Source organism: Hyaena hyaena, unplaced genomic scaffold, assembly GCF_003009895.1.
Source record: "Hyaena hyaena isolate Hyena2069 unplaced genomic scaffold, ASM300989v1 scaffold_1147, whole genome shotgun sequence".
NCBI classification, from domain to species: domain Eukaryota; kingdom Metazoa; phylum Chordata; class Mammalia; order Carnivora; family Hyaenidae; genus Hyaena; species Hyaena hyaena.
In genome coordinates this window covers 55,720-81,254 of record NW_024081783.1, presented here as the reverse complement: position 1 = coordinate 81,254, position 25,535 = coordinate 55,720, and the positions used below count along the sequence as shown (strand labels likewise).

Sequence of the window (25,535 nt, the reverse complement as noted above, 5' to 3'; positions counted from 1 at the left end):
CGGCTTGCCTTCAAACTTCAAAATAAAACTTCCTCACCTAAGACTTTTAACACTCAGATCGACTCAAGTTCACTCTGTGCCCTTAAAATCAGAAAGAAGCTTAGAAATGACCAGTCACCTTAACTAGCACGTGCATTTTTTTTTTTTTATGTAATTTTTCTAATGTTTTATTTATTTCTAGGAGAGAGAGAGAGACAGCGTGAGCAGGGGAGGGTCAGAGAGAGAGGGAGTCACAGACTGAAACAGGCTCCAGGCTCTGAGCTGGCAGTCAGCACAGAGCCCGACGCGGGGCTCGAACCCACGAACCGCGAGATCATGACCTAAGCGAAAGTCGGACGCTTAACCGACTAAGCCACCCAGGCGCCCCGCACGTGCATTTTTTTATTTGGCAATAGCTTTTGCAAAACATTTGCATTCCACAGAATGTAACAACACTGTAGACATCTTCAAGCCTGATCCCTCACTAACTTGACCAAAATTACACAACACACTAAGAATGAACACCAAAATAAATTTTCTAAAGTCTCGGCTTTAGTTTCTTTTTTTTTTTTTTTTTTAATTTAAAAGAAAGACATTTCAGGAACATTTTGCATCACAGAATTCAAAAGAACTGTATTGTATATTCTGAACTCATTTGACCACAGATGGGATATTAAAAGCCTTTTTTTTTTAGGGGCGCCTGAGAGGCTCAGTCGGTTAAGCGTCTGACTTCGGCTCAGGTCATGATCTCACAGTTTGTGAGTTGGAGCCCCGCATCGGGCTCTTTGCTTAAGGCTCATAGCCTGGAGCCTGCTTCAGATTCTGTGTCTCCCTCTCTGTCTGCCCCTCCCCTGCTCACACTCTGTCTGTCTGTCTCTCTCTAAAAAATAAACATTAAAAACTGTAAAAAAAAATAAAAGTTCTTTTTTAAAATAAGCTCAAATTTCAATATGAAGTATTCACACACACACACACACACACACACACACACACACACGACCCAAGAAAACCAAAAAGAATTGGTGAGGACGGCAGAAAAGCCATGTGGGTAGGAATTCCCTGGATACAACCAAGATACAGAGTTTTCCCCCAGATCAGTGGATGAACCACCAGCTTGGTTGAGTAGGTCCTAAAAGATTTCTCAGACTCATATAAAATAAAGTTGATATTTACACTGCAGAGGAAGAGAAAAGGGCGGGGAAAGCTACTGATATGCTCATCCTGGCTCCCAGTACCTCTTCAGAGTCTTTATCACTGAATTCACCCTTCAGTCCTCTTCATTACACAGTCCTATTTATTCTGAAGCCAAATTCCCCATAGCCAATCTAAAGCACCCGTCAAAGACCCAGCACCCATAAAGACAACTGCTCCTCTGAATTGCCCGCGTCAGTAAATAGCACCTAGAGCCACCCCATTGCTCAAGCCAGAAAACTAGGTGCCCGACCTCGTCACCTCCCCACGATCAGTCCACAGCCAGCCCTAACTTTCACAATCACTCTCAGCCCTGCCTACTTGTTTCCTACTTGGAATCACCAGCATCTCTAACTGGCTCACTAACTACTACACTTCCCTCATTTTTGAATCCCTCTCTGGTCCATTCTTGAGAATGATCAAATTCACATCTGATCAGGTTATGCTGCAGCTTGAAAATCTTTTCACTGGCTCCGCTGTTATCCTCAGACAGAGGCCAAACTTACAAACTGTTGTGCACTTCAAATGGCCTCTTGTGATTCCAGGATTAAACCTTTTTCTTTTTTTTTTAATGTTTTATTTTTATTTTGACATTTTTATTTTATTTTTGAGAGACAGAGTGCAACCAGAGGAGAGACAGGGAGAGAGACACACACAGAATCTGAAGCAGGCTCCAGGCTCTGAGCTGTCAGTGGGGCTCGAACCCACGAACCGTGAGGTCATGACCTGAGCCAAAGTTGGATACCTAAGCGACTAAGGCACCCAGGCGCCCCTAATGTTTTATTTATTTCTGAGGGAGGCAGAGAGAGACAGGGCGTGAGCAGGGGAGGGGCAGAGAGAGAGGGGGACACAGAATCTGAAGCAGGCTCCAGGCTCTGAGCTGTCAGCACAGAGCGTGATGTGGGGCTCGAACCTTCGAATAGTGAGATCATGACCTGAGCTGAAGTCAGACACTTAACTGACTGAGCCACCCAGGATCCCCTAGGGTTAAATCTTTTTTTAAGAGTATTATTTATTGCGGGGGAGGGAAGGGGGAGAGCATGCACGAGAGTGAGTGGAGGAGGGGGGGGGGAGAGAGAGAGAGAGAGAGAGAGAGAATCTTAAGCAGGCTCCACATGCAGGGTTTGATCCCATGACCCTGGGATCATGACCTGAGCTGAAATCAAGGATTGCTCAACTGACTGAGCCACCCAGGCATCCCTCCAGGATTAAATCTTAAGGAAGGGAAAGAAGTGAGAGGGCGAAAGAAGGAGGGAAGGAGTCAGCTGGCAAAACATTTCATTCCCCACCCCCCACGCTTCCAAGTCACCCCCACCCACCACCCTACTTCACGATGCAGCCACCCTAAACTATTTTCAGTTTCCCATTTCAGGTCTCTGCTCAAATGTCCCCTTTTCCCAAAAGCCGCCCCCAGCCCCACACATCTAGTGCAGCTCCCCTTTCACGTGCCCCCATGGGGGACATCCCAGCAGGGCTCGTACTCCATAGTAATTGCCTATTTGCTTATCTGCCCCCAACTTGAGGTAAGCCTGCTGAGGTCACGGTCCACATCTATCATCTTCCTAGTTATACCCGCAGAGCCTAGCTTGATGTCTGGTGCACGGCCGGGGCTCCCTAACGACTTGTCGAATGGATGCCTGAATGACCTAGAAAACAGGAAGAAAAGAGGAAAGGATGGCGATGCAGGGTACCTCCCTCCCCAGACAACCACAGGCACTGGCCCCAGAAGGATGGGCATGTGCCGCCCTTCCTCACACCTCCTCAGGACCTGAGGTGCGCTTTTCACAACCCCTTCCGCACAACAACCTTCCATCGCGGTGGAACAACGTGTGTGTCCAGCCAAGAATGCAAAAGGCCACCCTGCACAGGTGAGCTGAACGTCCGGCAGAGAAGCAGGGGTGGGACGGGCACCCTGAGATTGGGAAAGGACTCGGGGAGTGATCTCCAGTGAAGTCATCTGGGGGCTCCATGTAGTTCCCAAGGCCCCCAAGAGCTCCCCGCCTGAGTAGCGAATAACCTCTCCAAGAACAATAATGTCCACCAACCACCGTGATTGTAGAGCCAAGGCCCCACAGCAGTGTGGACAAGCTGAAGCTTCTCGTGTCAGAGCTTCTCTTCTCTGTGAGGAAGAGAAGCCCAATGCTGAAGTACTTTCGTATCCATGACCAGAATTTGCTCCCTCTCCAGCGCCCCCCCCCACTCCGCCCCATTCCTGCCCACTGGATGGGGCTTCCTGGTGGATGGTGGCCCCCCACTGGGGCCCTCCAGCCACTGAACACCAGCTCCCCGAACATCCCTAGGAATTCTGAGTGGTGTGGGCTAACAAGCAGAGAGGCCTGGCCGCTTCTTGCGTGACCTTCGGCCCAGCCCCTCCCCCTCCACCCCTCCTCCCAACCAAAGATAAAGAGAGATAAGACTGCCAAGTAGACCAGCGTGCTCAAAGGAGCCAGAGTGGAGGGGACTAAGGGGTGACCAAACCAGGAAATGCACCACCGCATTTCCCCCAAACCTCACGGACCTTAAAAACTCGTCAGACCGGTTTCAAATTAGCCAATACCCAGAAGAATTTATTAAATGCAACTGTTATGATTCATTTAGATTCACTCCAGCTCCGAAATGAGAAGTGACAGTGTAATGACTGGATTTATTTCCCCCAAAGCGGTCAGAGTAAAAGACGGGATAAAAGCATGAAAGCAAAGACTTAAAAACAGCTCCTTGCTGTAGAAAAAGGAGGGCGGAGAAGAGTTGAAAGCCTGGGTTAAGACGATGAGGGGGCGCTCTGGGTCTTCTCCATCTGAGGACACTTTCTGGAAAAGAGACAGCTGTACGTGTCTACAGAGCGCTTTCTCATGCCGGTCCTATTTTGTTTTGCAATATACAACCTTCCAGGCTGTTCCGTTTGTTTGGAATGTATGATGAAGTCCAGTCTCCAGAAACCGTCTGCTTTCTCCCTTGGTCGGCCGGCCTCAGAAACTCCCACTTCATCCCTTCTTTTCCCTCTTTAGCCAGCATCCAGTTGGAAGGCACATGCCTGGCCGGGGGAATGCTTTGCCTTGTCGGGGCAGATGTCAATTAAGGTACTGGATCTATAACAGGAATAATCCAAACACCAGAATCTTGCTACCAAAAGTAATCCCTTTTGCCAGCCCAGACCGGCCAACCACCTGCTCAAGTGAAGCCAAGTGAGTCTTCTGGGTCATCATGACGAGGCCCAGAATACTCCTAAACGTGCCAGGATACGAGAAGAGGAGTTTCTGTAGACTCAGTGAAGTCTCCCCCCACCCCATCCTCACCCCTTTAGGCAGTGGCTCCCTCTTTTCAGGAAGCAATCTCTCTTTTCCATTCGACTTTCCATAAAGAAGCTGGAGTTTTATTTTTCCTTGGCTTCCAATCTGTGCTTTGGACAGTCCCCCAGAATTCCTTAGTAATTTATGGCCCGTTTTTCCTTTCAAGCGGAAAAGCACTAATCCCTCACAGAAGGGAAAGACAAGTGTTTTGAAGGGGAGCTGTGCTCGAAATATGTCCATTTCGGCACAGGTGAGTTGGGGCCCGACCCACTGTTGAAGGCTTACATGCCGAGCCTGGCCCTTGGCATAGAGCACGGACTCAGTAACAGCCTGGGAGAAAGTGAGAGCTTGGTTTTGAATGATTTCCTCTTGACCAGAAAGTTTATCTTCGCCTGTCACTGCCATCTGAAAATTCCCGAGGTAGAACTGTCACCCAGATGTCATCCTCTAGGGCACTCTTCTCAAACGCCAGCCAGCCCGTATAACTCATCATTATGTGTCTACACCTCAGTGTAAATGAGTTTATCAGCAAGAGGAATCCAGGAGCACTGACTTTGCTCCGGGCTAAGAGGGGGGCTCAAGGGCATGAAATCCTGAGGTCCTCCTCTTCACCTTATTTGCTGCAAGTCAGCCCCAAAGATCCGATCACACTCAGATCTTTGCAAGTAGCTTTTTGCCATCTTTTCTAGTAAACGCGAGGGAATGGAGTGTTAAAATATGCCCTCGCAATTGAGTTGGCAGGTGGCAGTGACCAAGTAACAGATGATTTCTGGGGAGAAGGAACAAGAGTTAACTTGCACTTGGATGATACTCAGCCTGATCTGAATCAGGAAAGAGGAGGAACCATGGGCTTCTGTCCTCGGTCCATGGAATTCTATATGAACACTCTAAGAAAGCATAACAGTAACTTTGCTGCTGCTTTATAAATGCCATTGGCTAAGACAGAACAAAAACGACAATGTCATTTGGACAATCTGGCTAATGAGGACCCCATTTGCTCCCCTATTTTCGTATAAAAACATTTATCCAACCTCAGCTTTTCTCCCCAAAACGGTGTTGCATGACCAAATGAGCTGAATAACACTACTCACTCAACTGTTATCCTGGAGATTAATGGAAATTAGCATATTAAAGGCTCTGAGAAGGTCTGCATAAAAAGTTTAGCTTTATTTAATCTATCATGTCACAAATCTACTTGATTATGGCATTTATTGATTTGCTTCTTTTGTTCTGCAGATCACATTTTAGAAAACCCTGCTCCAGCTTAAGAGGAAAGATCTTGCCATTGCAGTAGGCTGAATTACAAAGTAAATGCACCCTAACACTGTAGAGAATTCCGAAAGTGGGAGGAACAAAAAGGAGAATCTTAAAAAAAAAATCACCCCTCATCACAGTTCTTACTATCCTTCTGACAGATAAAGACTAACCTCTAAGAGACAGGCAAAGGGTTATCTCAACCAAGGAGCCAAGCTTGCTCTTTTGTCAGCCCAAAGGGTTGACTGATAAAGTGTTCCAACTTGAGTCAACAGCTGGAGAACAAACTGAAAGCAAAAATACATCCATCAGCCTCCTTATTAAAAGTTCCGGACACAAGGGTATTGACTCTAACTTGTGACCAATAGACTGGATGGGCAGATAGAGGTGGATGAAGGCCGTGTAGCAGGTGGATAATGGCTGGGTCCAGTGTGATATAAAGCTAGCCACACAAGCACCTTGCTAGGAATCAGGAAACCTGCTTGCTCCTATCTTCTGTATCCACTGCATTTTTTATTTTGATCAAGTCACTGAAGTTCTGAGCTCTTACAGTTGTCCCTCTGTAAATGGCGATTTAATGAATATCTGTTACTAGATATCGGTGTTCACATCCTTTCAATCAGAGGCAAAATATTCCATGGACTGCTCTCACCACTTAGGGATGACTTGATGATCCCAAAGAGAAAAAGAGTGAGAAAGGAAAGAAAGGGGAAGGAAAGAGGAAGGTAAGAAAGAATTCTGACTCATCTGAACGTCTTTTGAATAGAGCTTACATGTATAAATACATAAAGGTAGGGGCGCCTAGGTGGCTCAGTGTGGTTGAGTGTCTGACTCCTGATTTCGGCTCAGATCGTGATTCCAGCACCATGGGATCAAGCCCCCAGTCGGGCTCTGTGCTGAGTGTGGAGCCTGCTTAAGGTCCTCTCTCCCTCGGCCCCTCTCCCCCTCATGCTCTCTCTCTTTCTCTCTCTGTAAAAAAAAATAAAAATAAAACTATAGGATCCATAATGCTCTTGAATGTATAATGGTATTGATATCAATACCTTCTGGACCATGCCCGGGGCCTCTTGGACCCAGTGTGTTTGGGGAACTATATATCCATGCATGTGGGGTAAATAGCTCTTCCTAAAAACCAAGAAGCCCAAGTGCTCATTCATCGGCCTCCAGCTGTCAAATCCATCATTTAACTTCCCTGGGTCTCGCAGTCCTGAGGTGTCAAATTAAGAGGGAGAACATGTATTTACTACCATACAAGTATGACAGGAGAACTAAGAGAAAAAGTATAGATTTTGGAATAAATATATTCACGCGAGGCGTAAATTCAAAACACACTATTTTCCAAAGACCGCACATTCGTGATGAAAAAGTGCAAGACCTCCCTGTGCAGCCGAAGGGTCACCAGTGCAGGAGGGACTCACCATGCATCGAGGGGCACGAGCTGAGCTCTCCAACCTTGAACTTTGCTGGTTCAACCTAAGAACACCCGAGGCGCCACTATGTGATTCTGAATGCCATCTGCAGGGATTTCAGGAGATGGGGGGGCTCCTGGAGAGCATAAAGTGTTTCAGCAGCAGGTCACTTCTGCATCCTGTGTTGTGACAGACTTGTTCGCGGAGGGGTAGCTGGGCAGGTTTTTCAGAGCCAGTCTAGCCTACCCATGCTTCAAAGCCACCCCCTGCACAAAACCTTTGTGGCGCGTCCCCTGGACGATTGCAACACATCCGCCTTGATGGAATTGTCTGGGTGAGCACACTGGAGGTTTACCGAGTGCAGAGACCCCTGTCTTCTTTGTCTTCCGCATCTTACTAGTACTAGTAAATTTCTGTTAAATGAAAATTGGTGTTCTAGGCCACTATTTCTCAAAAAACTTTTTTATTTTTTGTAAGTTTATTTATTTATTTTTGAGAGAGAGAGGGAGGCAGACAGAGACGGAGTGCGAGCAGGGGAGGGGCAGAGAGAGAGGGAGACACAGAATCCGATTCAGGCTCCAGGCTCTGAGCTAGCTGTCAGCACAGAGCCCAATGCAGGGCTCGAACTCACGAACCACCGAGAGATCATGACTTGAGCCGAAGTCAAACGCTTAAGCGAGTGAGCCACCCAGGCGAACCCTCCCCCAAACTATTTTTATTGGGACCCACAGTAAGTATTAGGATCATATAAATTATACTCATATAAGTAAAACTGAAACACAAGTTTTATAAAGCAACATTTACCTTTACTGTATGCAATGCCTTCTGATAATTTCGCTATCGTTCTACACTAACTTCCATAATTAAAATTGCTGTTTGAGACCCACTTCATGGATTTTATGACCTCAAGTATGGGTCCTGACCTACAGTTTGAAAAACTACTCAAGATGTGCCCTGATTTCTCTTGTCTCCCCCGCAAGATGAAAAAACGGATCCTCCACAAGAAGCAGATGAAAATTCTAAACGTTCTTTACTGATTTAAATTTGGAAAGTGTCAAATGATGCTCACGTGCCTAAAATCCAAATCCCATTAGAGAAGGCACACGGCAGGCAGCCTTGCTGTGCATGGGTGTCACTACAATTCCACCGATAGGTTAGGACCGGATCTACTTTCTTTTCTAAAACTGCTGCGATCAGTCTTTTCAAGCCGGCATTTCACCTTTTTATATTCCTGAGTGTGGGCAGGAGACCTTTTCCCAGAGCCCCTGCTCCTCCGAGCACAGCCTCAGGCGCAGAGCAGGGCTCGAACCTCGAAAACGCGAGAGCGCAAAGCCGCACATCCCTGATGGAAAGAAAGCATCCACATGTGAACCCAGTGAAGGGTGCTCCGTCCGGGCTCTGAATCTTCTCTGAGCCCTGCAAAGGGCTTTCAGACACATGCCTGATGGGCCTCAGTTACTCTCCAGGCACTCGGGAGGCTTTCTCAGTCTACGAAAGTGCCGTGCATCCCACCCACAAAGGGACAGCCACATGACTCCACTTTCCTGCTTGTTTCTGAATCACTGTCTTATCTGTCTTCCTCCCTTTCCCCCTTAAAATAGTTGGCTTCACGGCTGTCTGTTCACAGTCATATGATAAGCCGTGATAAAGAAAAAACTTTTAAAGGGCCAAGAAGGAGTAAGGAAGCAAAGAGAGAGAGACGTGTTCTCTTGCACATGAGGGTGGGTTCCTAAGACTCCAGTTTCCTAGAAACAAAGCCCTCAGGTCAATTTTAAATCTTGAGCCCCGACCATGTGACAAGGGCTAGCTAGGCACGCTGGCTGAGCAACCCAAACGCAGTTCGGTGTTACCAGGTACTTGGGGAGATCAGATTGGAGCTCTATTCTAGTCCCTCCCAGGAGACACCACCGGCCTCGATTCTCTCCCCGGCCAACTCTGGATGAAAACGCCATCCCCCCTCCCCGAATCTGAAAGCGGTTCATCACTACGACTTACGTGTCTGTCACGTGTTTCATTTTTGCTGTAGTATATAAAAGGAGTCTCCACCCCAACGAGGCAGGCAGAGCCAATCTGACTAGTCGCATTTTATGGGTGCGGGAACTGAAGTTCAGAGAAGTTAAATTTCTTCCCCAAGGTCACACAGCTCATTCGTGGGGAGCTGAGTTGATAAAGAGTAAACAGGCACACTATGAATGCAGCCCTTTGTGAATGTATACTGACCCACAAATGCTTGAAAGCAGGCAGCAAGTACAAACTTAGCAAACCAGAGGGATTTCCTACGTAACTCATTCTAATTAGAACAACCCTCTCTCCGAGTCATGCCTCTCAGATGGAAAGCAATCTGTAACCCCTAGCGACCCCGCAACACATAGACTCGAACCAGGCAGGCTCTCACAACATAAATCCCAGACCATATAATCTACAATTTCTTTTTTACAATATAATAATAATAAAAACAACAACAATAATAATAGGGTGCCTGCGTGGCTTAGTCAATGAGGCATTCACCTTTGATCTTAGCTCAGGTCTTGATCTCAGGGCCATGAGTTCAAGCCTCGCGATGGGCTCCACGCTGAGCATAAGACCTACTTAAATAATAATAATAACAACAACAGCTAACATTCTGTGTGTGCTTATCGTGTGATAGGTGCTTTTCTCAGCATTTGCTACACATTATATTGTTTATTCCAAATAACACAATTAGAGAGGTATTCCCGATCTTGTTTTACGGATGCTGAAATGAAGGCACAGATAGGTTATACAACTTGTCAAAAGGATGCACGGGGGCGCCTGGGTGGTTCAGTTGGTTAAGCAACTGACTCTGACTCAGGTCATGATCTCACAGCTTGTGGGTTCAAGTCCTGCGTCGGGCTGGGCTGACAGCTCAGAGTCTGGAGTCAGCTTCAGATTCTGGGTCTCCCTCTCGCTCTCCCCACCCCACCCCCACCCCGTGCACACTCTGTCTCTCGCAAAATTAAATTAGAAAAAAAAAAAAGTGCCCAGCTGGTTCGGTGGCACAACCAAGATTGGAACTTGCCCTTCTAATGCAAAGCCTTTGCATTTGGCCGTGGTGTCACCTGCTTCAATATGCAGTCACCGTGCTATATCTTCTTCACCTTTCCTTAAAAGTCATATACATACACACACAGTTGTCCCTTCAAGAACCTGCGTTTGAACTGTGCAGGTCAACTTATAGGCAGATTTTTTTCAATAAATACAGTACACTACTATAAGTGTATTTTCTCTTCCCTATGATTTTCTTAATAACATTTTCTTTTCTCTAGCTTTCTTTGTAAGAATACAATATATCTATATATATAACATACAAAATATGTGTTAATCTATTGTTTATGTTACTGGTAAAGCTTTTGGTCAACAACAGGCTATTAGCAGTTAAGTTCTGGGGGAGTCGAGTTATACTCGGATTTTCAACCGCACAGGGTCACTGCCCCTGACCCTCTCATTGTTCAAGGATCACCTGGGGGAAACTCTGTGTGCCAGTGAGGGGGTACAGGAGCAATCTGTACTTTCTGCTCAATTTTTTGTAAACCCAAAACTCTATAAAAGCAAAGTTCAGGGGTACCTGAGTGGCTCAGTTGGTTAAGCACCTGACTTATTTATTAAAATAAATAAATAAACATTTTTAAAAAGCTGGCTTACTGATTTTTTTTAAATAATGTTGAAATGAAGGTAAAAGATAAAAATCCCCCCTATTATGTCAGCACCCTCCCTTGCCTTCTCCTTTTTAAAAATAACATACAGGTGTGTGTGTGTGTGTAATTTTTTAAAAAAATTTATATTTATTTCTTTCTGAGAGAGAGAGAAAGAGACAGAACACAAGTGGGGAAGAGGCGGAGAGAGAGGGAAACACAGAATCCGAAATAAGCCCCCATGTGGGAGGGTTCCAGCATGAAGGATGCGGGATCCACTTAGAAGAAAACGGGGAAGGGGAAGGACACAGCCACACAGGCTCCTGAATGTCTGCTGGAGCTATGGGGAGAGACTGGGAGTGGGGGTGGGGGGGACAGTTGGTTGTGAGCACCCCGAAAGGGTATTGAGTGCCGCTGCACAACTCTTACGTAAATCCCCTGGATTCCAGAGAACAAGGCTAATAAAGAGGCAAACGAACCCTAAAGCTATCATCATGAATTACTACTCAGGCACCTAAAACTTAAGTGAGCTCTTCTTTTCTAAAATGAAAACAAAACAAAAAAAAAAATAGTTTTAAAACAGCAAGGTGGTCATGACTTGCGCTTTCTGTGAACAGAGCTCTCATACTCAGTATCGGGAAAATGTGAAGCAGTGGGGGCCTGAGGCATGTTAACAGGCCAGCGGTGTGGACTGAACTCCATGCTTTCGGGCAGAAGGCTGCCTCCATGATTCTAGGGGTTCTTGAAAGGGGTCATTCATCAGAAAAACATGTTCCCTACTTCTGGCAAATGCTGGAATTCTTTTAACAAGGGGCTAAGCCTTCCATTTTAAAGTAACTGCAAACTTCCCTCCTCTGCCTTCAGTGGGACAAAGAGATGAAGAGTGTATCCTTCTCCTGGGCATGTTTTGTTACTGGGGTTGGGGGACATGGGTCCATCTTTAGCAAATAAAAAGACAAGATGTCTGGAATTCTGGACACCTGAATTCTGGACAATGGATACCCTGGTAGTGTAAGTATATCCCATGCAATATTTAGGATATACTTAGAGCAGAAAAGTATTGGTTGTTTATGTGAAGTTCAAATCGAACTGGGCATCCTGTATCTCACCTCGCAACTCTGGGCTCTGGGCACCCGACAGAAATACAGATAAAGGCACTTGGGTGCCAAAAACAAACTTTTTACATCAAGTTCAATACAGGAAGATCTACAAAAGCACACCATTCCTCATCGACAGGACTCCGAGTTAATGCTGACAGGCCCAAGAACCATCACCTACCTGTCCCTCATTCAATCCTGCCCGCAGCCCTACAACCCAAGAAAGGTGCCTATTACTAACTCTTTTCATAAACAGGGAAACAAAAGTTTGAGGAGGTCAAGTGAATTTTCACAAAGTCACAAAGCTACGCAACAGAAGACCCAGACCCCCTGCTTCTGGGTGAATTCCAAAGGTTTGTTTGTTTGTTTTAACTTTTTATTGTTTATTTATTGTTGAGAGACAGGGGGTAGGGGAGAGGCAGAGAGAGAGAGAGAGAGGGAGACACAGAATCCGAAGCAGGCTCCAGGCTCTGAGCTGTCAGCAGAGCCCGATGTGGGCTTGAATCCATGAACCACAAGATCCTGACCTGAGCCGAAGTTGGACGCTCAACCGACTGAACCACCCAGGTGCCCCGTAAAGAAGGTTTTAAAGGAAGAAAAGGACTCATGTGGTTGAAGGGGAGACAGAAAGGCAGTTTGCCAGGACTGATCCTTCATGGTCAAATGAGCTCTCTGCTACTTTTAGTCCTGTTACTTCAATGTCAATTACCTAAAATGAAATCGGAGCTTAAAAAACCAGGGGTCCTAACAGAAAATTAACAAAGGGATTTATTATTCCTTACAAGTCTCCCATAATCTTTTCAAAAGGCTGGCTATCCTTCAATTCATGTTTACCTTAGCAATTCCGATGTCGTGGTCAAAAGCAAAGTCCTGCTCTCTCAGGGGAGTACCTCGGTGCACTACTGACATTCAGGCCAGAACACGGCAACCTGCATGCACTCCATTAGAGGCTGGGCTTACTGAAGAGACACGTGGTAGGAGAATGCAGTCAGGTGGTTTGGCCCAGAGAAATGGGATGTATACCTGGGCCACGGCCAAACAGACTGTGAGAAGTCCTCAAACCCTCAGTCACCCCATTAGGCCCACGAGTTAATGCAGGTGATGTTCAGGGTAAAATGCAACACTGAATCTACTTTTTAAAAATTCCAGGGCTGCCTGGGTGGCTCTGTTGGTTCAGCGTCTGACTTCGGCTCAAGTGTCTAACTTCGGCTCAAGTCGTGATCTCACGGTTCGTGAGTTCAAGCCCGGAGCCTGCTTTGGATTCTGGGTCTCCCTCTCTCTCTGCCCCTCCCCCTAGCGCACCTCACAGTATGTCTCTCTCTCTCAAAAATAAATACACATTTAAAAAAAAATTTTTTTTTAATTCCAGAGGGAGAGATGCATTAGGTAGGTCCATCGAGACCAAAGCCAGCCCCAGGGCAGGTAATCCATGTTCCCTGAGCCTCTCATCCCAGGAGCTGCCTAAGAAAGGTCAAGTGTGAGTGTCTACTTCTGCACACCTGGAATCCAGCAAACACTGAGTTCTTGTTGCCAGCTCATTTCAGAGAGGGAGGAAAGTAGGAAATGGCATGAAACTCTTTATTTGGTTATTACTGAATGAAACCTTCAGACAAAAGCACAATTTTACCTGTATCGAATATAAAATATTAAATGCAGACAATTACCAATAATTAATTTCCATGTATTGAGAACTTGCTTGAAGCTGGGCACTTTTTCATGCTTCATCTGTCATTAGAGTAACTCTACAAGGTAGCTATGATTCCCATTTTACAGATGAGGGGACTGGTAGATAGGTTAAATAATTTTCCCTATAATAGGCAGTCATACTGAGAAAACTAGAATTCAGCCCAGGACTAGAACTCCAAAGCCTACGCTTTGAGTAGGAAAGTAGCTGGAAATACAGCATGGGAAATTGGGGTTAATCCTTAGGATAGATTCCCTTGATAATCAATAGTTCAATATATCAACCCAACAATCCTGTCCAACACCTTGTTCTAAGCAAAATTCCTAGAACATAAAAAGTGTTTATTATTTATTTGTTGAATGGCTGGCTGGCTAGCTGGATAGATGAATGCATGAATATCCATTCTATCCACTGTTCCCTTTCTTTCGATAGCTTATTATTTTGTTTTTTTGTGTGTGCTTTGTTAACAAAGCAATTATTTTTGGATTGCATTCCTACTTTAATCTCACTGGTTTCCTGACTGCCTTCATCACCCAAAATGCGAAAAACTGCTTGCCCAACATTTTTTATGCTCTTCTTCCATTTAGAGGGACTCCCTTCCCTATCCAGATTCCATTTTCGACAAGGCCTGGCTCACAATCTTACAAAGAAGCCTTTGCGAAGTAGTAGCACCCACATTCATCTCCCTCTCCTGTGATGTCGCACAGACCTTCAACTTCAGCGTTTCATCAAATGGTGTTAATCTCGAACTCCCAAAGGGCCCAGTTGAGGAAGGTCCATTCCTTCTTTTATCTAATTATAATGTTTTGCAAAGGATGTCCACAAAACACTAGCTCTATGATGCTAATAATAATAAGAGCATTCCATGATGAGTACGTTTGGGAAACACGTGGCGATACACAGAGAGATACAAGTCCCTCTTCTACAGGCCATCTTGGAGTTTTAAATATACTAACGCGCCTTGGACTCTGCAACATTTCCCAACCTCTTTGATCACAGCAACCTGAAAATATTACAAGGCTCCTACTCTTTGAAAGATACTCCGGCAAACACTAGTCGATCACACATCCCATCCTTGGTTGCTGACTGATGATTCTCTCAGCTGCCGCAAATCGTTTAATCATCCATACGAAAAGTAGGGAGATGGATTCCAAAAATTCTGCTTGCTTGTTTGTTTTTGGAATATCTTTGGAGTGGCTCAGTGATATAGACAGAGGGCTCCAGTTAAAAAATAAATATATTTTTGTGGGCCTTGAACAGTACATAAAGAAGCAAGCTATCAAAAATGGCTTTGTGATTTTGATCACAGTAATAAAGATAAGAAGGGAAAAAAAGCAGAAGCTGGCAGTTTTTCAGAGATACAAGACTCAGCTTCGTAGAGAACAATAAAGATAAAACATCATCGAGTGCTAGGCTGAGCAAAGTCAAGGCTCAAAATGCAGACAGCCAAGTCAGGATCATTGTTAACAAAGGCCTTACCTCAGGGCATCTAGATCTCTGCGAATGCCTGCCTTCACAGGTGTGGAATCTAAGGTCAAACCCCACTGATAAATAGAAATCACCTGACTCCCTAGTCAATACATTTCCCAGGGAGGCGGGGGAAGTATTAGCGAATCCAACCCTGAGGAAGAGAAGTCTAGGTGTCCCCAGGCTCAGAAAACCCTGTGATGAGCTCTCCTTCTTAATTACGATTTTCTTCACCAGAATACTTATGTTACTCAGAGATTAATATTGTGTCTCCTACCAGACTATAAACTCCTTGAGAATAGCTCCTGGCATGGCACCTGGCATATAAGGTAAATATATAGCAAATATATAAGTAAACATTTGCTAAATGGATGAAAGGATGGCTGGAGCAATGAATGAACATACCACTTTATCCACTGGTTAGAATTTTCTGTGGGCTCCGCCATTTTTCTTTCCAGCACTATACTGGATGGTGACATTCTAAGAAGAGCAGAATCTAAGTTAGTCTGATCAAAGTAGGTTGCCTCTGTGAGCTTCTACAAAGCCAGACCCAAAGGCAGCCTTTTATTCAACCAGCACAGATGAGTGATTGGCCCCATGTACTTCCCGAGTGGCTCATACTCTGCTTGGTGACCAGTGGAAAGAAGATACTTCTGCTCACAAGACACTTATATCTGGCTAGGGTAAGACTACTGGCATCAAGAGATACTACAGTCTGGAAAAAAAAATATCTACTCAAGAAGGACATAAGCAAAATCAAAGTTTATGTTTTCTTCTTTTTTAATTTTTTAAATGTTTTTTTAGTTATTTCTGAGAGAGAGACAGCATGAACAGGGAAGGGTCAGAGAGACAGGGAGACACAGAATCTGAAGCATGCTTCAGGCTCTGAGCTGGCTGTCAGTACAGAGCCCGACGTGGGGCTCGAACCCACGAACCATGAGATCATGACCTGAGCTGAAATGGAACGCTTAACCAACTGAGCCACTGAAAGTCTATGTTTTCCCTCAATAATTAATTACTGATTCGCCCACCATTATTCTCCTAAACCCTTCTTGAACCAGATTATATCTTTAATCTGATCTACCTCTTGGGGTCATTAGCTCAATGAGTTTATGCCTTGCTGGCAAATAAAGGTGACTTGTTCACCAGCTTAAAAAACTACCTCTCTGAGACTTCAAGGTGAAGTAGAGGGGACCGGGAGGGGTGGGGCCGAGGAGGCTCTCACTTCTGCGCCTGGATTTGTTAACAGGTGCTGCTTCTCCCCTTCCTCCCAGGCGTGATATCATGGGGCTCAATCATATTCCCCCCCAAGACTCTCCATTCTGTTTAGTGACCAGTAAGCTGCGGTGACAACAGGACGTTCCTGTCCCCTCTGCAGTCCCAGCACAGTACAGACTTTTGGCCACTTCGCAGGGTTTCTGACAGAAAACTGGCTTTGAAACAGGTGCAGCCCTGCTGATTAGCATTATAATAGATTGTAATTACTTAACCAGCCCATATATACCCGGAGGAACTTGGAGAGAAATATAATGTTTTGCCAAGTGTAGCTTTTATTTATGTAAAATACTGCAGGCCTGCTCTAGAGTTCTTTTAGTCTAAGTGAAACTTCTGGAAGCTTTTTTCTGCATATGCTTCCATGAGCTCCGGCACCGGAGTTCAGGCACTGGACTTTAAAATTTCATTTCTTGTTGTTGCCAGTTACAGAAGGTTTTGTATCAGAGGCCCTTAGGAGAACTTAAACTTGATCTTTAAACTCTGCAAAGGGAGGGCAAGGGGGCCTTTCTCTTCTCCCCTTCCCACAGCACCTTGCACAGGCCCTGGCACCCAGAGTGTTTATAATTCCTACCCTCAAAGGGGCGCCTGGGTGGCTTAGTCGGGTGAGACTCCGACTCTTGATTTTGGCTCAGGCCACGATCTCATGATCGTAGGGTGGAGTCCCGCACCGTGCTCTGCACTGAGCATCCTGCCTGCTTGAGATTCTCTCCCTCCCCCTCCCTGGGCCCCTCCCCTTTCTACTTGTGTGGAAATAATACGGCCTCCGTCCATAAGAACAGCTTCAAGGACCCTGCAGGTTTTTATGAAATATCGTTTTCTTCTGCTTCTCCTCCCTTCTTTCAACTAGACAGAAAGACTGTTTCAGGAATTCCTTCAACCGCTTACCATACTGGTCTTCCCAGCTAGATTTCATACTCCTTGATACCATACACAACTTTTGTCTTACCAAGTCCCCGACTCTACCAAAGGGCTAGACCACAGGAGGTGCTGGGGGAATACACACTTGTTTAATTAAGTTCATTTACTCAATCAACAAGGGACTAGGAACCGTCTGGGATACCAAGAGTACAGCAGTGGACAAACACCAGTGCATTTATAGAACTCTGTTCTGGTGTTAGAGACAAACAATAAAGATAAGTAAGAAAAATACACAAGATAGAGATAAGACCTAAAGCGTAAAAACTAAAGCAAGAAAGGAGTATGTAAAACATCAAGGAGAAGGGTGACACTTTAAACAGGGTTACCAGAAAAGGCCTTACTGAGAATGTAATATTTGATCCATGAGGGTATCTGGGAAAGGAACATTCCGGAAAGATGGAATAGCCAGTGCAAAGACTGGGGTAGGAACATGGTGAATATGTTTAAGGGTGTCGAGTAGGTCGATACAGCCGGGAAAAGAGTGAAGGAAAAAATATAGCAGGCAATATAGGGTCAGAGAGGTTACATCAGGAGCCTGACCATGTTGGCCTTGTAGATTCTAAGGATGCGGGTTTCTACCAAGAGATCTGTGAGCTGAGTGACATGAGCTAATGAAGTTTGGGCAAGAGGAACCAGTTAGGAGGCTGTAGAAATAATCCAGGTACGAGCTGATAAGGTCTATGGCCAGAGTGATGTCAGCAGAGGTATACAAAGATGCCCAGATTTGGGATCTATTTTGAAGGCACAGACCAGAAACACTGCTGTTCGCTTGGACATGGGGGCATAAGAATGCTAGGCGTCAAGAATGGCTTCTCACAGATTCAGGCTAAATCTAAAAGGATGCAGTTGCCATTTCTTGAGATAGAAGAGCCCGTAAGAGGCTTCGATTGGGAAGAAGGGAATCAGATACACGGTTTTTGACATAATAGATGCCCTTGCACAGTCAAATGACAATGACCAGAAGCCAGTCCCATATATGATTTCTGAAGCTACAGTTACATGGGCTAGAATTAGGAATTTGGAGTCAACAGCACTGAGAATGTATTTAAATCCATGAAACTAAACAAAATTGATACAGTAAAACCAAAAATCCTTATTTTCAACTGGTCCTATGCTTCAATAAATAATTAACCTTTGACTACAGTGGCCACACAATTCCTAGACTTTTCAAAACAATCTCATTTCAAGTGATTCTAATATTTTCAAAAAGGCGATTGTTAAGTGTAACCAAATTAACTTTATTTTTAGACTGTATGAGACTTTTCATATAAATATATTCACAAATCAAGGAGAGAAATATCACTAAGCCATATGTTCTGATTTAAGATTCCAAAACTCTGAATAAATGCATATAACGCTTTGACTATTAATAAAATTGTTAGAATGTACTGTAGCCTGGCCCTTTGCTAAGAACTTTACATAGATTCTCTTATTTCTCGTAAAAAGCCCAAGCGGTTGTCGAACTTTATAAGAATGATTATAGTGCCATTTCACAGATGAAGAAACAGGCATAAAGGGCCTATATCACATGCCTCAAGACTGACAAATGCATCCTGGGGTATCTGGGTGGCTCAGTCGGTTAAGCATCCGACTTCAGCTCAGGTCATGATCTCACGCTTCATGGGTTGGAGCCCAAGTCGGGCTCTGTGCTGACAGTTCAGAGCCTGGAGCCTGCTTCGGATTCTATGTCTCCCTCTCTTCCTCTGTCTCTATCTCTGTCTCTCTCTCTCTCTGCCCCTCCCCAGCTCGTGCAGGGGCGTGCGCGCGCGCACACACACACACACACACACACATACTCTCTCTCTCTCTCTCTCTCTCTCAAAAATAAATAAATAAATATTTTTTAAAAAGACTGGTAGATGCAACCTGTAGATAGAACCCACAGATCTGAGGGAGAGGGGCGCACTGAAGAGTTGGGGAACTGAGGGGCTCAAATATTCACTGAATCCGCTGCTGGTCAAAGACAACACAGAGGAGAAACAGGACACACAAAATCTGACTGCCCAGGAGGCCCAAGGCCCTTTAACTGCAGGGCCCCAATGCCAGGTGGCTTTCCATGATAGCACCGGGGCAAGAACTAACCCTTAGGGCAGCTGTTAAATAACCAATCATGTACCACGAGGAGCAATATTTAATGAGATGGTAAGTGTTACAGGAGTCAGTGGGGAGCGGACTATGGAGAGATCCAGGTACCTCAGCTGCTGGTGGACAAATTCAAGGTGCAGGTTGCGTGCAAGGGGGCTTTGACCACGCCCAGTCCTTCCACACCCCTTTCTAGGCCCTTCCCACCTCGCTCTATCTAAATGATAATAGCTTTCAAGAATCGTCTAAGATTTCCCTACAAAAATTCTGAAGGTAGAGATCCGCCTTCAGGCAAAGTATTATCAAGGGGCTACTCAAGGCACCCTCTGTGTGAGACTGAACAGGGCCTCTCAGCTGCCAAGCCAGTCCTAGGTCCTCGGGCTCTGCTCAGGGCATCCACATCTGAACTAACAAGGGGTTGGCCTTGGCCTCTGCGGTTGTAAGAGTCTCCCCCTGGGATTCTGGGGTCAACACAAGAGTAACAGTTCCTGAGCCTTAGCCCTTCAGGAAGAGTGTGGGCCTATCGCGCAGGGTCAGCAGGGCAGAGTAACTTTGAGAATCCCTGTCAATGAACTACTTGGGAAATATGGAACCCAATGACTAGTGTCCCGTTTCCTTGCCAACGAGGCTATCCAACTGAAAAGAAACATGTCGGAGATGATGAAAAGCCAGCTTCTTTAGGTCCCGGATAATAATCAACTCTGTAAAGAACCCTCTCTAGGACCAATCCCCTGTTAGGCTTGGGGGGTACATAATACTAGCCATAGTCGCCAAACGCTCACTGAGCCCTGGCTGAGGCAGGCACTGGTCTACGCGCTTTCCATGTATTAACTCCTTTCATCCCCTCAACAATCGCACTTTGTTAGAAGTAGATATTTTTAAATCATCCGCTTCTTACAGAGGAAGAAACAGGTACACGGGTTAAAAAGCTTACTAAAGGTTGCAAAAGCTCTTGGTGGTAGAGGCGGGATTCGAACCCACGGAGCCCCCCTCCAGAGCTCTGCCCTTAAGCGCAGGGCTGAACCACCTCTCAGAGAGTTTGTCATTATCGCTGTATTAGGAATGCCTCTTCTACACGGAGTGACAGCATCCAAAGATGTCTTCAGAGGTAGGGGTGGTGGAAAAGGGGAGGGCTGAGCTCAGTATACACCCTAAGGGAGGGGACCACAGAGCAATCTCCAGACTGCGAGCAGGAGCAGCCAGCTGTCACGTGTTTGCTCCATCCACCCTCCCTGCCATCCACCATGCTCCCACCATCTGCCCTCAGTGCAAAGCAGCTCCATCCTGCGTTCTCTGGGCCCCTGCTTCTAAGGAATCCCTATACTTCCTGTTTCCACCACTATGCTTAGCAATCTTGCTGGAGGAATCACAAAGGTCTACTATAACATTTGAGGACATTTCTCGGTACAAAGTCTCCATACACGAATTATCTGGAGCCTTCCCTCCCTGGCTCACAATTTCTATTCTCCCCCAGTGTTTCTGAAAGCCTGGTCTGGTCAAATTCTCTTGGACCACTTGTTACCAATGAGGGTTCCCAGCGCCTACCCTAAACTACCGAATGAAAAGCTCTGAAGGGGCGGATATAGGCAGACCTATATTTTTAACACCCTCCCCGAGCGATTCTTACGCACACTCAAGTCAGAGCGGCATCAATATCTCGTTCCTGGAAAACGAGCGACAGCAACAGTGTTTAATGGGATTCTGCTTTCAGTACAAGCAAGATCTTCCCATCTCTCTGTAATGAGCTTTCTCTAAAACAAGCCCTTTGTCATCACAACTGATACATCTCTCATTATCTGGAGAATAATTATCTCAGCCTGGCTTTTAAACATTCTAGAATCCACCTGTTTTCTAAACTTTCTCCTACTCCGGTGTATCCAAAGCGTGGGCCCTCGTATGGCTAACGATGTTAAGAGGCACCGACGTGAACTTCCCTCCTTGTTGTCTCAGAAGCCGCGTGTTTATGTTAATGTGGACGAAGAAAAAGTGGAACTCGAATATCCCAACCTGTGATTTCATGAATACTGGGGCTGAAGTGGGAAATGAGGGAACCAACGTTTAAAGGTTTTAAGTAAATAATAGCACAGGTGGTATTGAGATAAAAGTCTTAAGTGGGGGAAATTGTATGCTGCCTGATCCTTGCTGACAGGCACCCTCAGTTTGGGCCATGCCTCCCTGCCCCCCAACCTTGACCACAGGTGTTCTCGGCCTATCTTCCAGCAGTGTCTGCGCCCATGGAATGCCATCTCCTATTGTAAACACCTCTTTAAAGGCTACCCACCATCTCATGCCCAATTCATGCCTCCTTCTGGCTTTCTTGTAACTCAAGTTGTAGTGTTTTGTTTTGTTTTTTTGTCCAATACCTGCTGTACCTAATTCTACATTTGTACCATGAAAACATCAGGGACCCAGCGCAAGGATCGGAAGGGAGAATACACTAGAAGAACCGGGGCGTTGGGGGGCCTAAGTTCTCTACCAGGCAAGCTGTGGCCAACAGGAGTCACGGGCCTTACTTCCAATCCCTCCTGTGCTGGTCATGTGACCTTGGGTACCCACCTGGCTTCTCTGAGACTAAACGTCCTTGTCCCTAAAACCTGCTTCTGCACTAGCTGATCTGGTCTAGGGCCAAGTCCAACATGAATTTGAGAGCCTTAGAGAATAATACCCAGGCAAGGCTAGAGGCCGCTGGATGCTTCACGGCAAATACTCCAACGTGGGGCCGGTGCCTTGACGAAGCCAGGGCTGGGGCGGGCCCCGGGCAAAGCATCACCAGAGGCGCTTGGACATCTCTCCCTCCAATGAAGATGTGTTCCAGAATGACCGGCCCGGCCTCGCTGTTCGTCCCACCTGCTCTCCATCTCACTCTCCGTCTCCCTCACCTGCACAGACAGCAAAGGCCCCACGGACGGTCTCCCCGCCAAACTCATGTTTTTCCCATCCCCTTCCTGTTCTAAATCGACAACTTCGAAACCACACGTTCTTGGTGTGAAGGTCTGGTCCTGACATTAGCTATGCCTGCAGCTCGCCCTCAGACATGCACTACTTTTCCTGAGTCAAAGAGCCCACGTGCGGAAAGGAAATGGGGAGCGAGTGGGAAGCCTGGTGGTGGGAGGCAGACAGAAGGGGCACTGCTGACACGGCCCAGAATGGGGGGGCAGTGTGTTCCCTGGGACTCCAGAAAGGTCTGCCTGCCTCCCAAAGTGTAAGCCGCAAGTCTCCCAGGTTGTACTTGGTTTGTTGGAGCTTCCCTGTAAGCCTCGTAACCATGGTTTCGGGCAGACTACAGCACAGCGAGAGCATAAAGAGAAGAGGCTTTTTTCCTGTTTTCCTCTGTAACTCCATCTCCTTTTGCAAACTACGGAAGGTGACATGCCAAGGTGGTCCATAGGCGACCTCTGGCCCTAGGAAAATCACGAAGTGGCCTGCTTTCGATAATTAGAAAGGGATTCCTCTTTATTTCTCCACAAGGATCCAGATGTCTCTTTTTGTGTAGATGAAGGAAGCTTAAAAACCTATGCACCCAGAGCCACACCTGCTCTCAGGGGCAACATGTAGTATCTCCGAAAACACCGAAATCCACTTCCTAATTTAATACCTTCCTTCCAAAAATGGGCGAAAGCAAGGTTTGTTGTCCCTCTTTGGGGGGTGGGGGCGAAAGGCTGAGTGCATTTGGCTTATAGTATCTGGACAAGGGAGGCCTATTTCCCAGTCCCTAATATTTTGACAATGTCATCAATCAACTCGATGTCTGACTTACAAACCGTATCCGGCTGCACAGTACCTTGAAAATCAAAACAGGGAACTAATATAACTTTAAGTGGGATTCAAAACACTGACCTCCAATTTCTCACAAGCAGAATCATTTTTTAAATGCAACGCTCACTCTGGATGAATGGGCGATGCACCGGGCAAAACAAGCCAGACTGGTGCTGCTGGGACCCCGGAGGAGGCAGCCTAGAGAACACATTTTTCTCCCTGTATGTCAGAAGATGAGCTAACCACCATGCAACAGAACAGAAACAAGCCGGCTTCCTCCCGGAGGGAAAAATGAAGCAGCTCCTCACCGGGCTACACGGGACAAAGCCAGGACGTGCGAGAAGCCTTCAGTCTAGGGCTCCACGTGCCTCTCCGGGGACGGAGGAACCCACCCACACACAATCACACACAGCCAGCCCACCACCCGCCCGCGGAAGGCGCCGACGTCGCTGCCAACCTTCAGCACCAGCGGCCGGGGGCTCTCCCGGCTTGGGAGCGCCCTGTAGCCCCCGTTGTCTGGAGGGGACAGAGGGCCTGACCCTCTTGCCCAGCCTCCTCTTCCCTGCCCCGGCGCCTACTCCTCCCCACCTTACGAAATGGAGTATGCTTCCCCAAGGCAACGGAGACACATGCACACACACCCCAGATGGCAGTAAGTCTCGCTCGGCGCCCCACGACCAACGCCGAGGCCGCGAGTGCTTCCCCGGGACCCCACAGCCGGGCTCCCGGACCCGGAGGCGCCCGACTCACCCAGTCCTCGAAGTGCCGGCTCCCGTTCTGCAGCAGCTCCTCAAACTGGATGGTGCAGTTGGCCACGAAGTCGTCGTAGCCGATGGGGGCATCGTGGAAGACGGCCAGCTCGATCTTGCGCCCGTTGCACACATCGGTGACGAACTCGTCGTGCCAGGCCGGGCTGTTGGTCTTCTGCTTGGTGGCCGTCTGGCCGATGCGCGAGTCGTCCACGTTGAGGGCGATGTAGGGGTCCAGAAGGAAAGTCTGCGGCCGGGGTCCCACCGCATGGCGCAGCGACCAAGCTGTAGGCTTCAAGCTCACGGCCTCGCAGATTTTGATCTTAAGAAGGCCATTGAACACTACCATGGTCGGGGCGGGGAGTGGGGGCCGGGGTCACTCCGTCCGCCCCGAGGGCAGGAATGAAGAACCGACGCCCCGGCGCTCTGAGCCACGGGGACTCCGGGGTCCCCTCGCACCGCGCCCCACACTCTCCCTACACCTTGTAGCGTTGCGCCCTAGCGCGGGCGATTCTCAGCGAGTGCATGTATTTCCTCGCCCGGTTCCTAACGGAAAACAGGGAGGGGGGGAGAGCTGGGGGACGTCGCGTTTGGAGCAAGTCTCTCCCCCCCTACCACCAGCGGCACCCCCAGAAGAGGAGACGAGCTGCCGGCTTTCCTGCAAGGCGCGGGGGCTGTGTCGCCGCCTCGCTGGCTCTCCGGGTCCGGGCTGCGGGGACGCGGGCGCCGCGCCCGGCGCTTACCTACCTTTCCGAAACATAATCCCCGGGAAATTTCGACTCCCGGAGGGGGAGGGGGAGGTGGGACGGGGCGGGGACAAGAACCGGGGGCGCAGATTTCAACCCGGATCCTCTTCGCACACCCAGCGCCTGCCTCTGACCGCGCGGGGCGGGGGATGGATCGAGGGATGTTCAGTCTATCCGGAGGGATGCATGTCGAGAGGAAATGGTCCTCCTCGGAGCCAAATTTTTAAAAATCCACAAGCCGCGCGGCCAGCCTGGCCGCCTCCTCTTGGGCGAAGCCGCGCGGCGCAGCAGTCGGCGATCAGGAGGCGCCAGGCGCCCGGAATCTCACATCCGCGCGGGCTCGGGAGTCGGAGTGGCCGCCGCTCGAGCTCGGGGCGCAGGCCGGCACCCGGCGGTGCGCAGCGCGGCGGCTGCCGGGCCGGGACTGCGACTCGGCGCGGCCCCACCTCCCGGGCGCCGGCGCCCGCCGGCCGCGCTCCCCGCGTCCCCGCTCTCGGCTGCCGCTCGCTCGCCGCCCGCCCGCCCGCTCTCTCCCTTGATCTCTTCTCCCTCCGTCGGTGTGCGAGCGAGTCTCCCTCCCTCTAATGCAGGAAATGCGCAAAAGACGTCAGTGTGTGAGTGTGAGTGTGTGTGTGTGTGTGTGTGTGTGTGTGTGTGCACGCGCGCGCGCGCGCGCTCCTGTGTTTGGGGAAATAGAAAGTTTTGCCTGTTGGGGGAGCAATACGGGAAAAGTGAGCCGAGGAAAGGACGACGCAGAGAGGGCGAGCCTGCCGGGTCTCGGCGGCGGGCGGGGGAGCCGAGCAGGGGACCCGCGCGGGACCCCGGGGAGCGGCGGCGTTGCGGGCGGCAGTGCCAGCGCCTCGGCCTATGGACACCTCGTCTCTGATCTCCGCCGGGAGATCAGCGGACCGCGCGTTTCCCCGGGGCTCCCCGGCCCACCCGGCCTCGTAGAGGCGGCGGTGGGGGAGTGGCGGGGGTCGCACAGCGGGAG

The 25,535-nt window shown here is 48.0% G+C and overlaps 1 protein-coding gene across 1 annotated transcript in view; it reads right to left on the bottom strand.

The window, feature by feature from the left end:
* Positions 1 to 25,011, bottom strand: part of PRKCE (protein kinase C epsilon) — a 493,249-nt gene extending 468,238 nt beyond the window's left edge. Inside the window, exons 1-2 of the mRNA XM_039222525.1 lie at positions 24,546 to 25,011; positions 23,800 to 24,344 (exon numbers count right to left, since the gene is read on the bottom strand). Of these exons, the coding sequence (XP_039078456.1) occupies positions 23,800 to 24,147 (348 nt within the window). The 5' untranslated portion in view covers positions 24,148 to 24,344; positions 24,546 to 25,011. The remainder of the gene's footprint in view (positions 1 to 23,799; positions 24,345 to 24,545) is intronic.
* Positions 25,012 to 25,535: the final 524 nt, after the last annotated feature.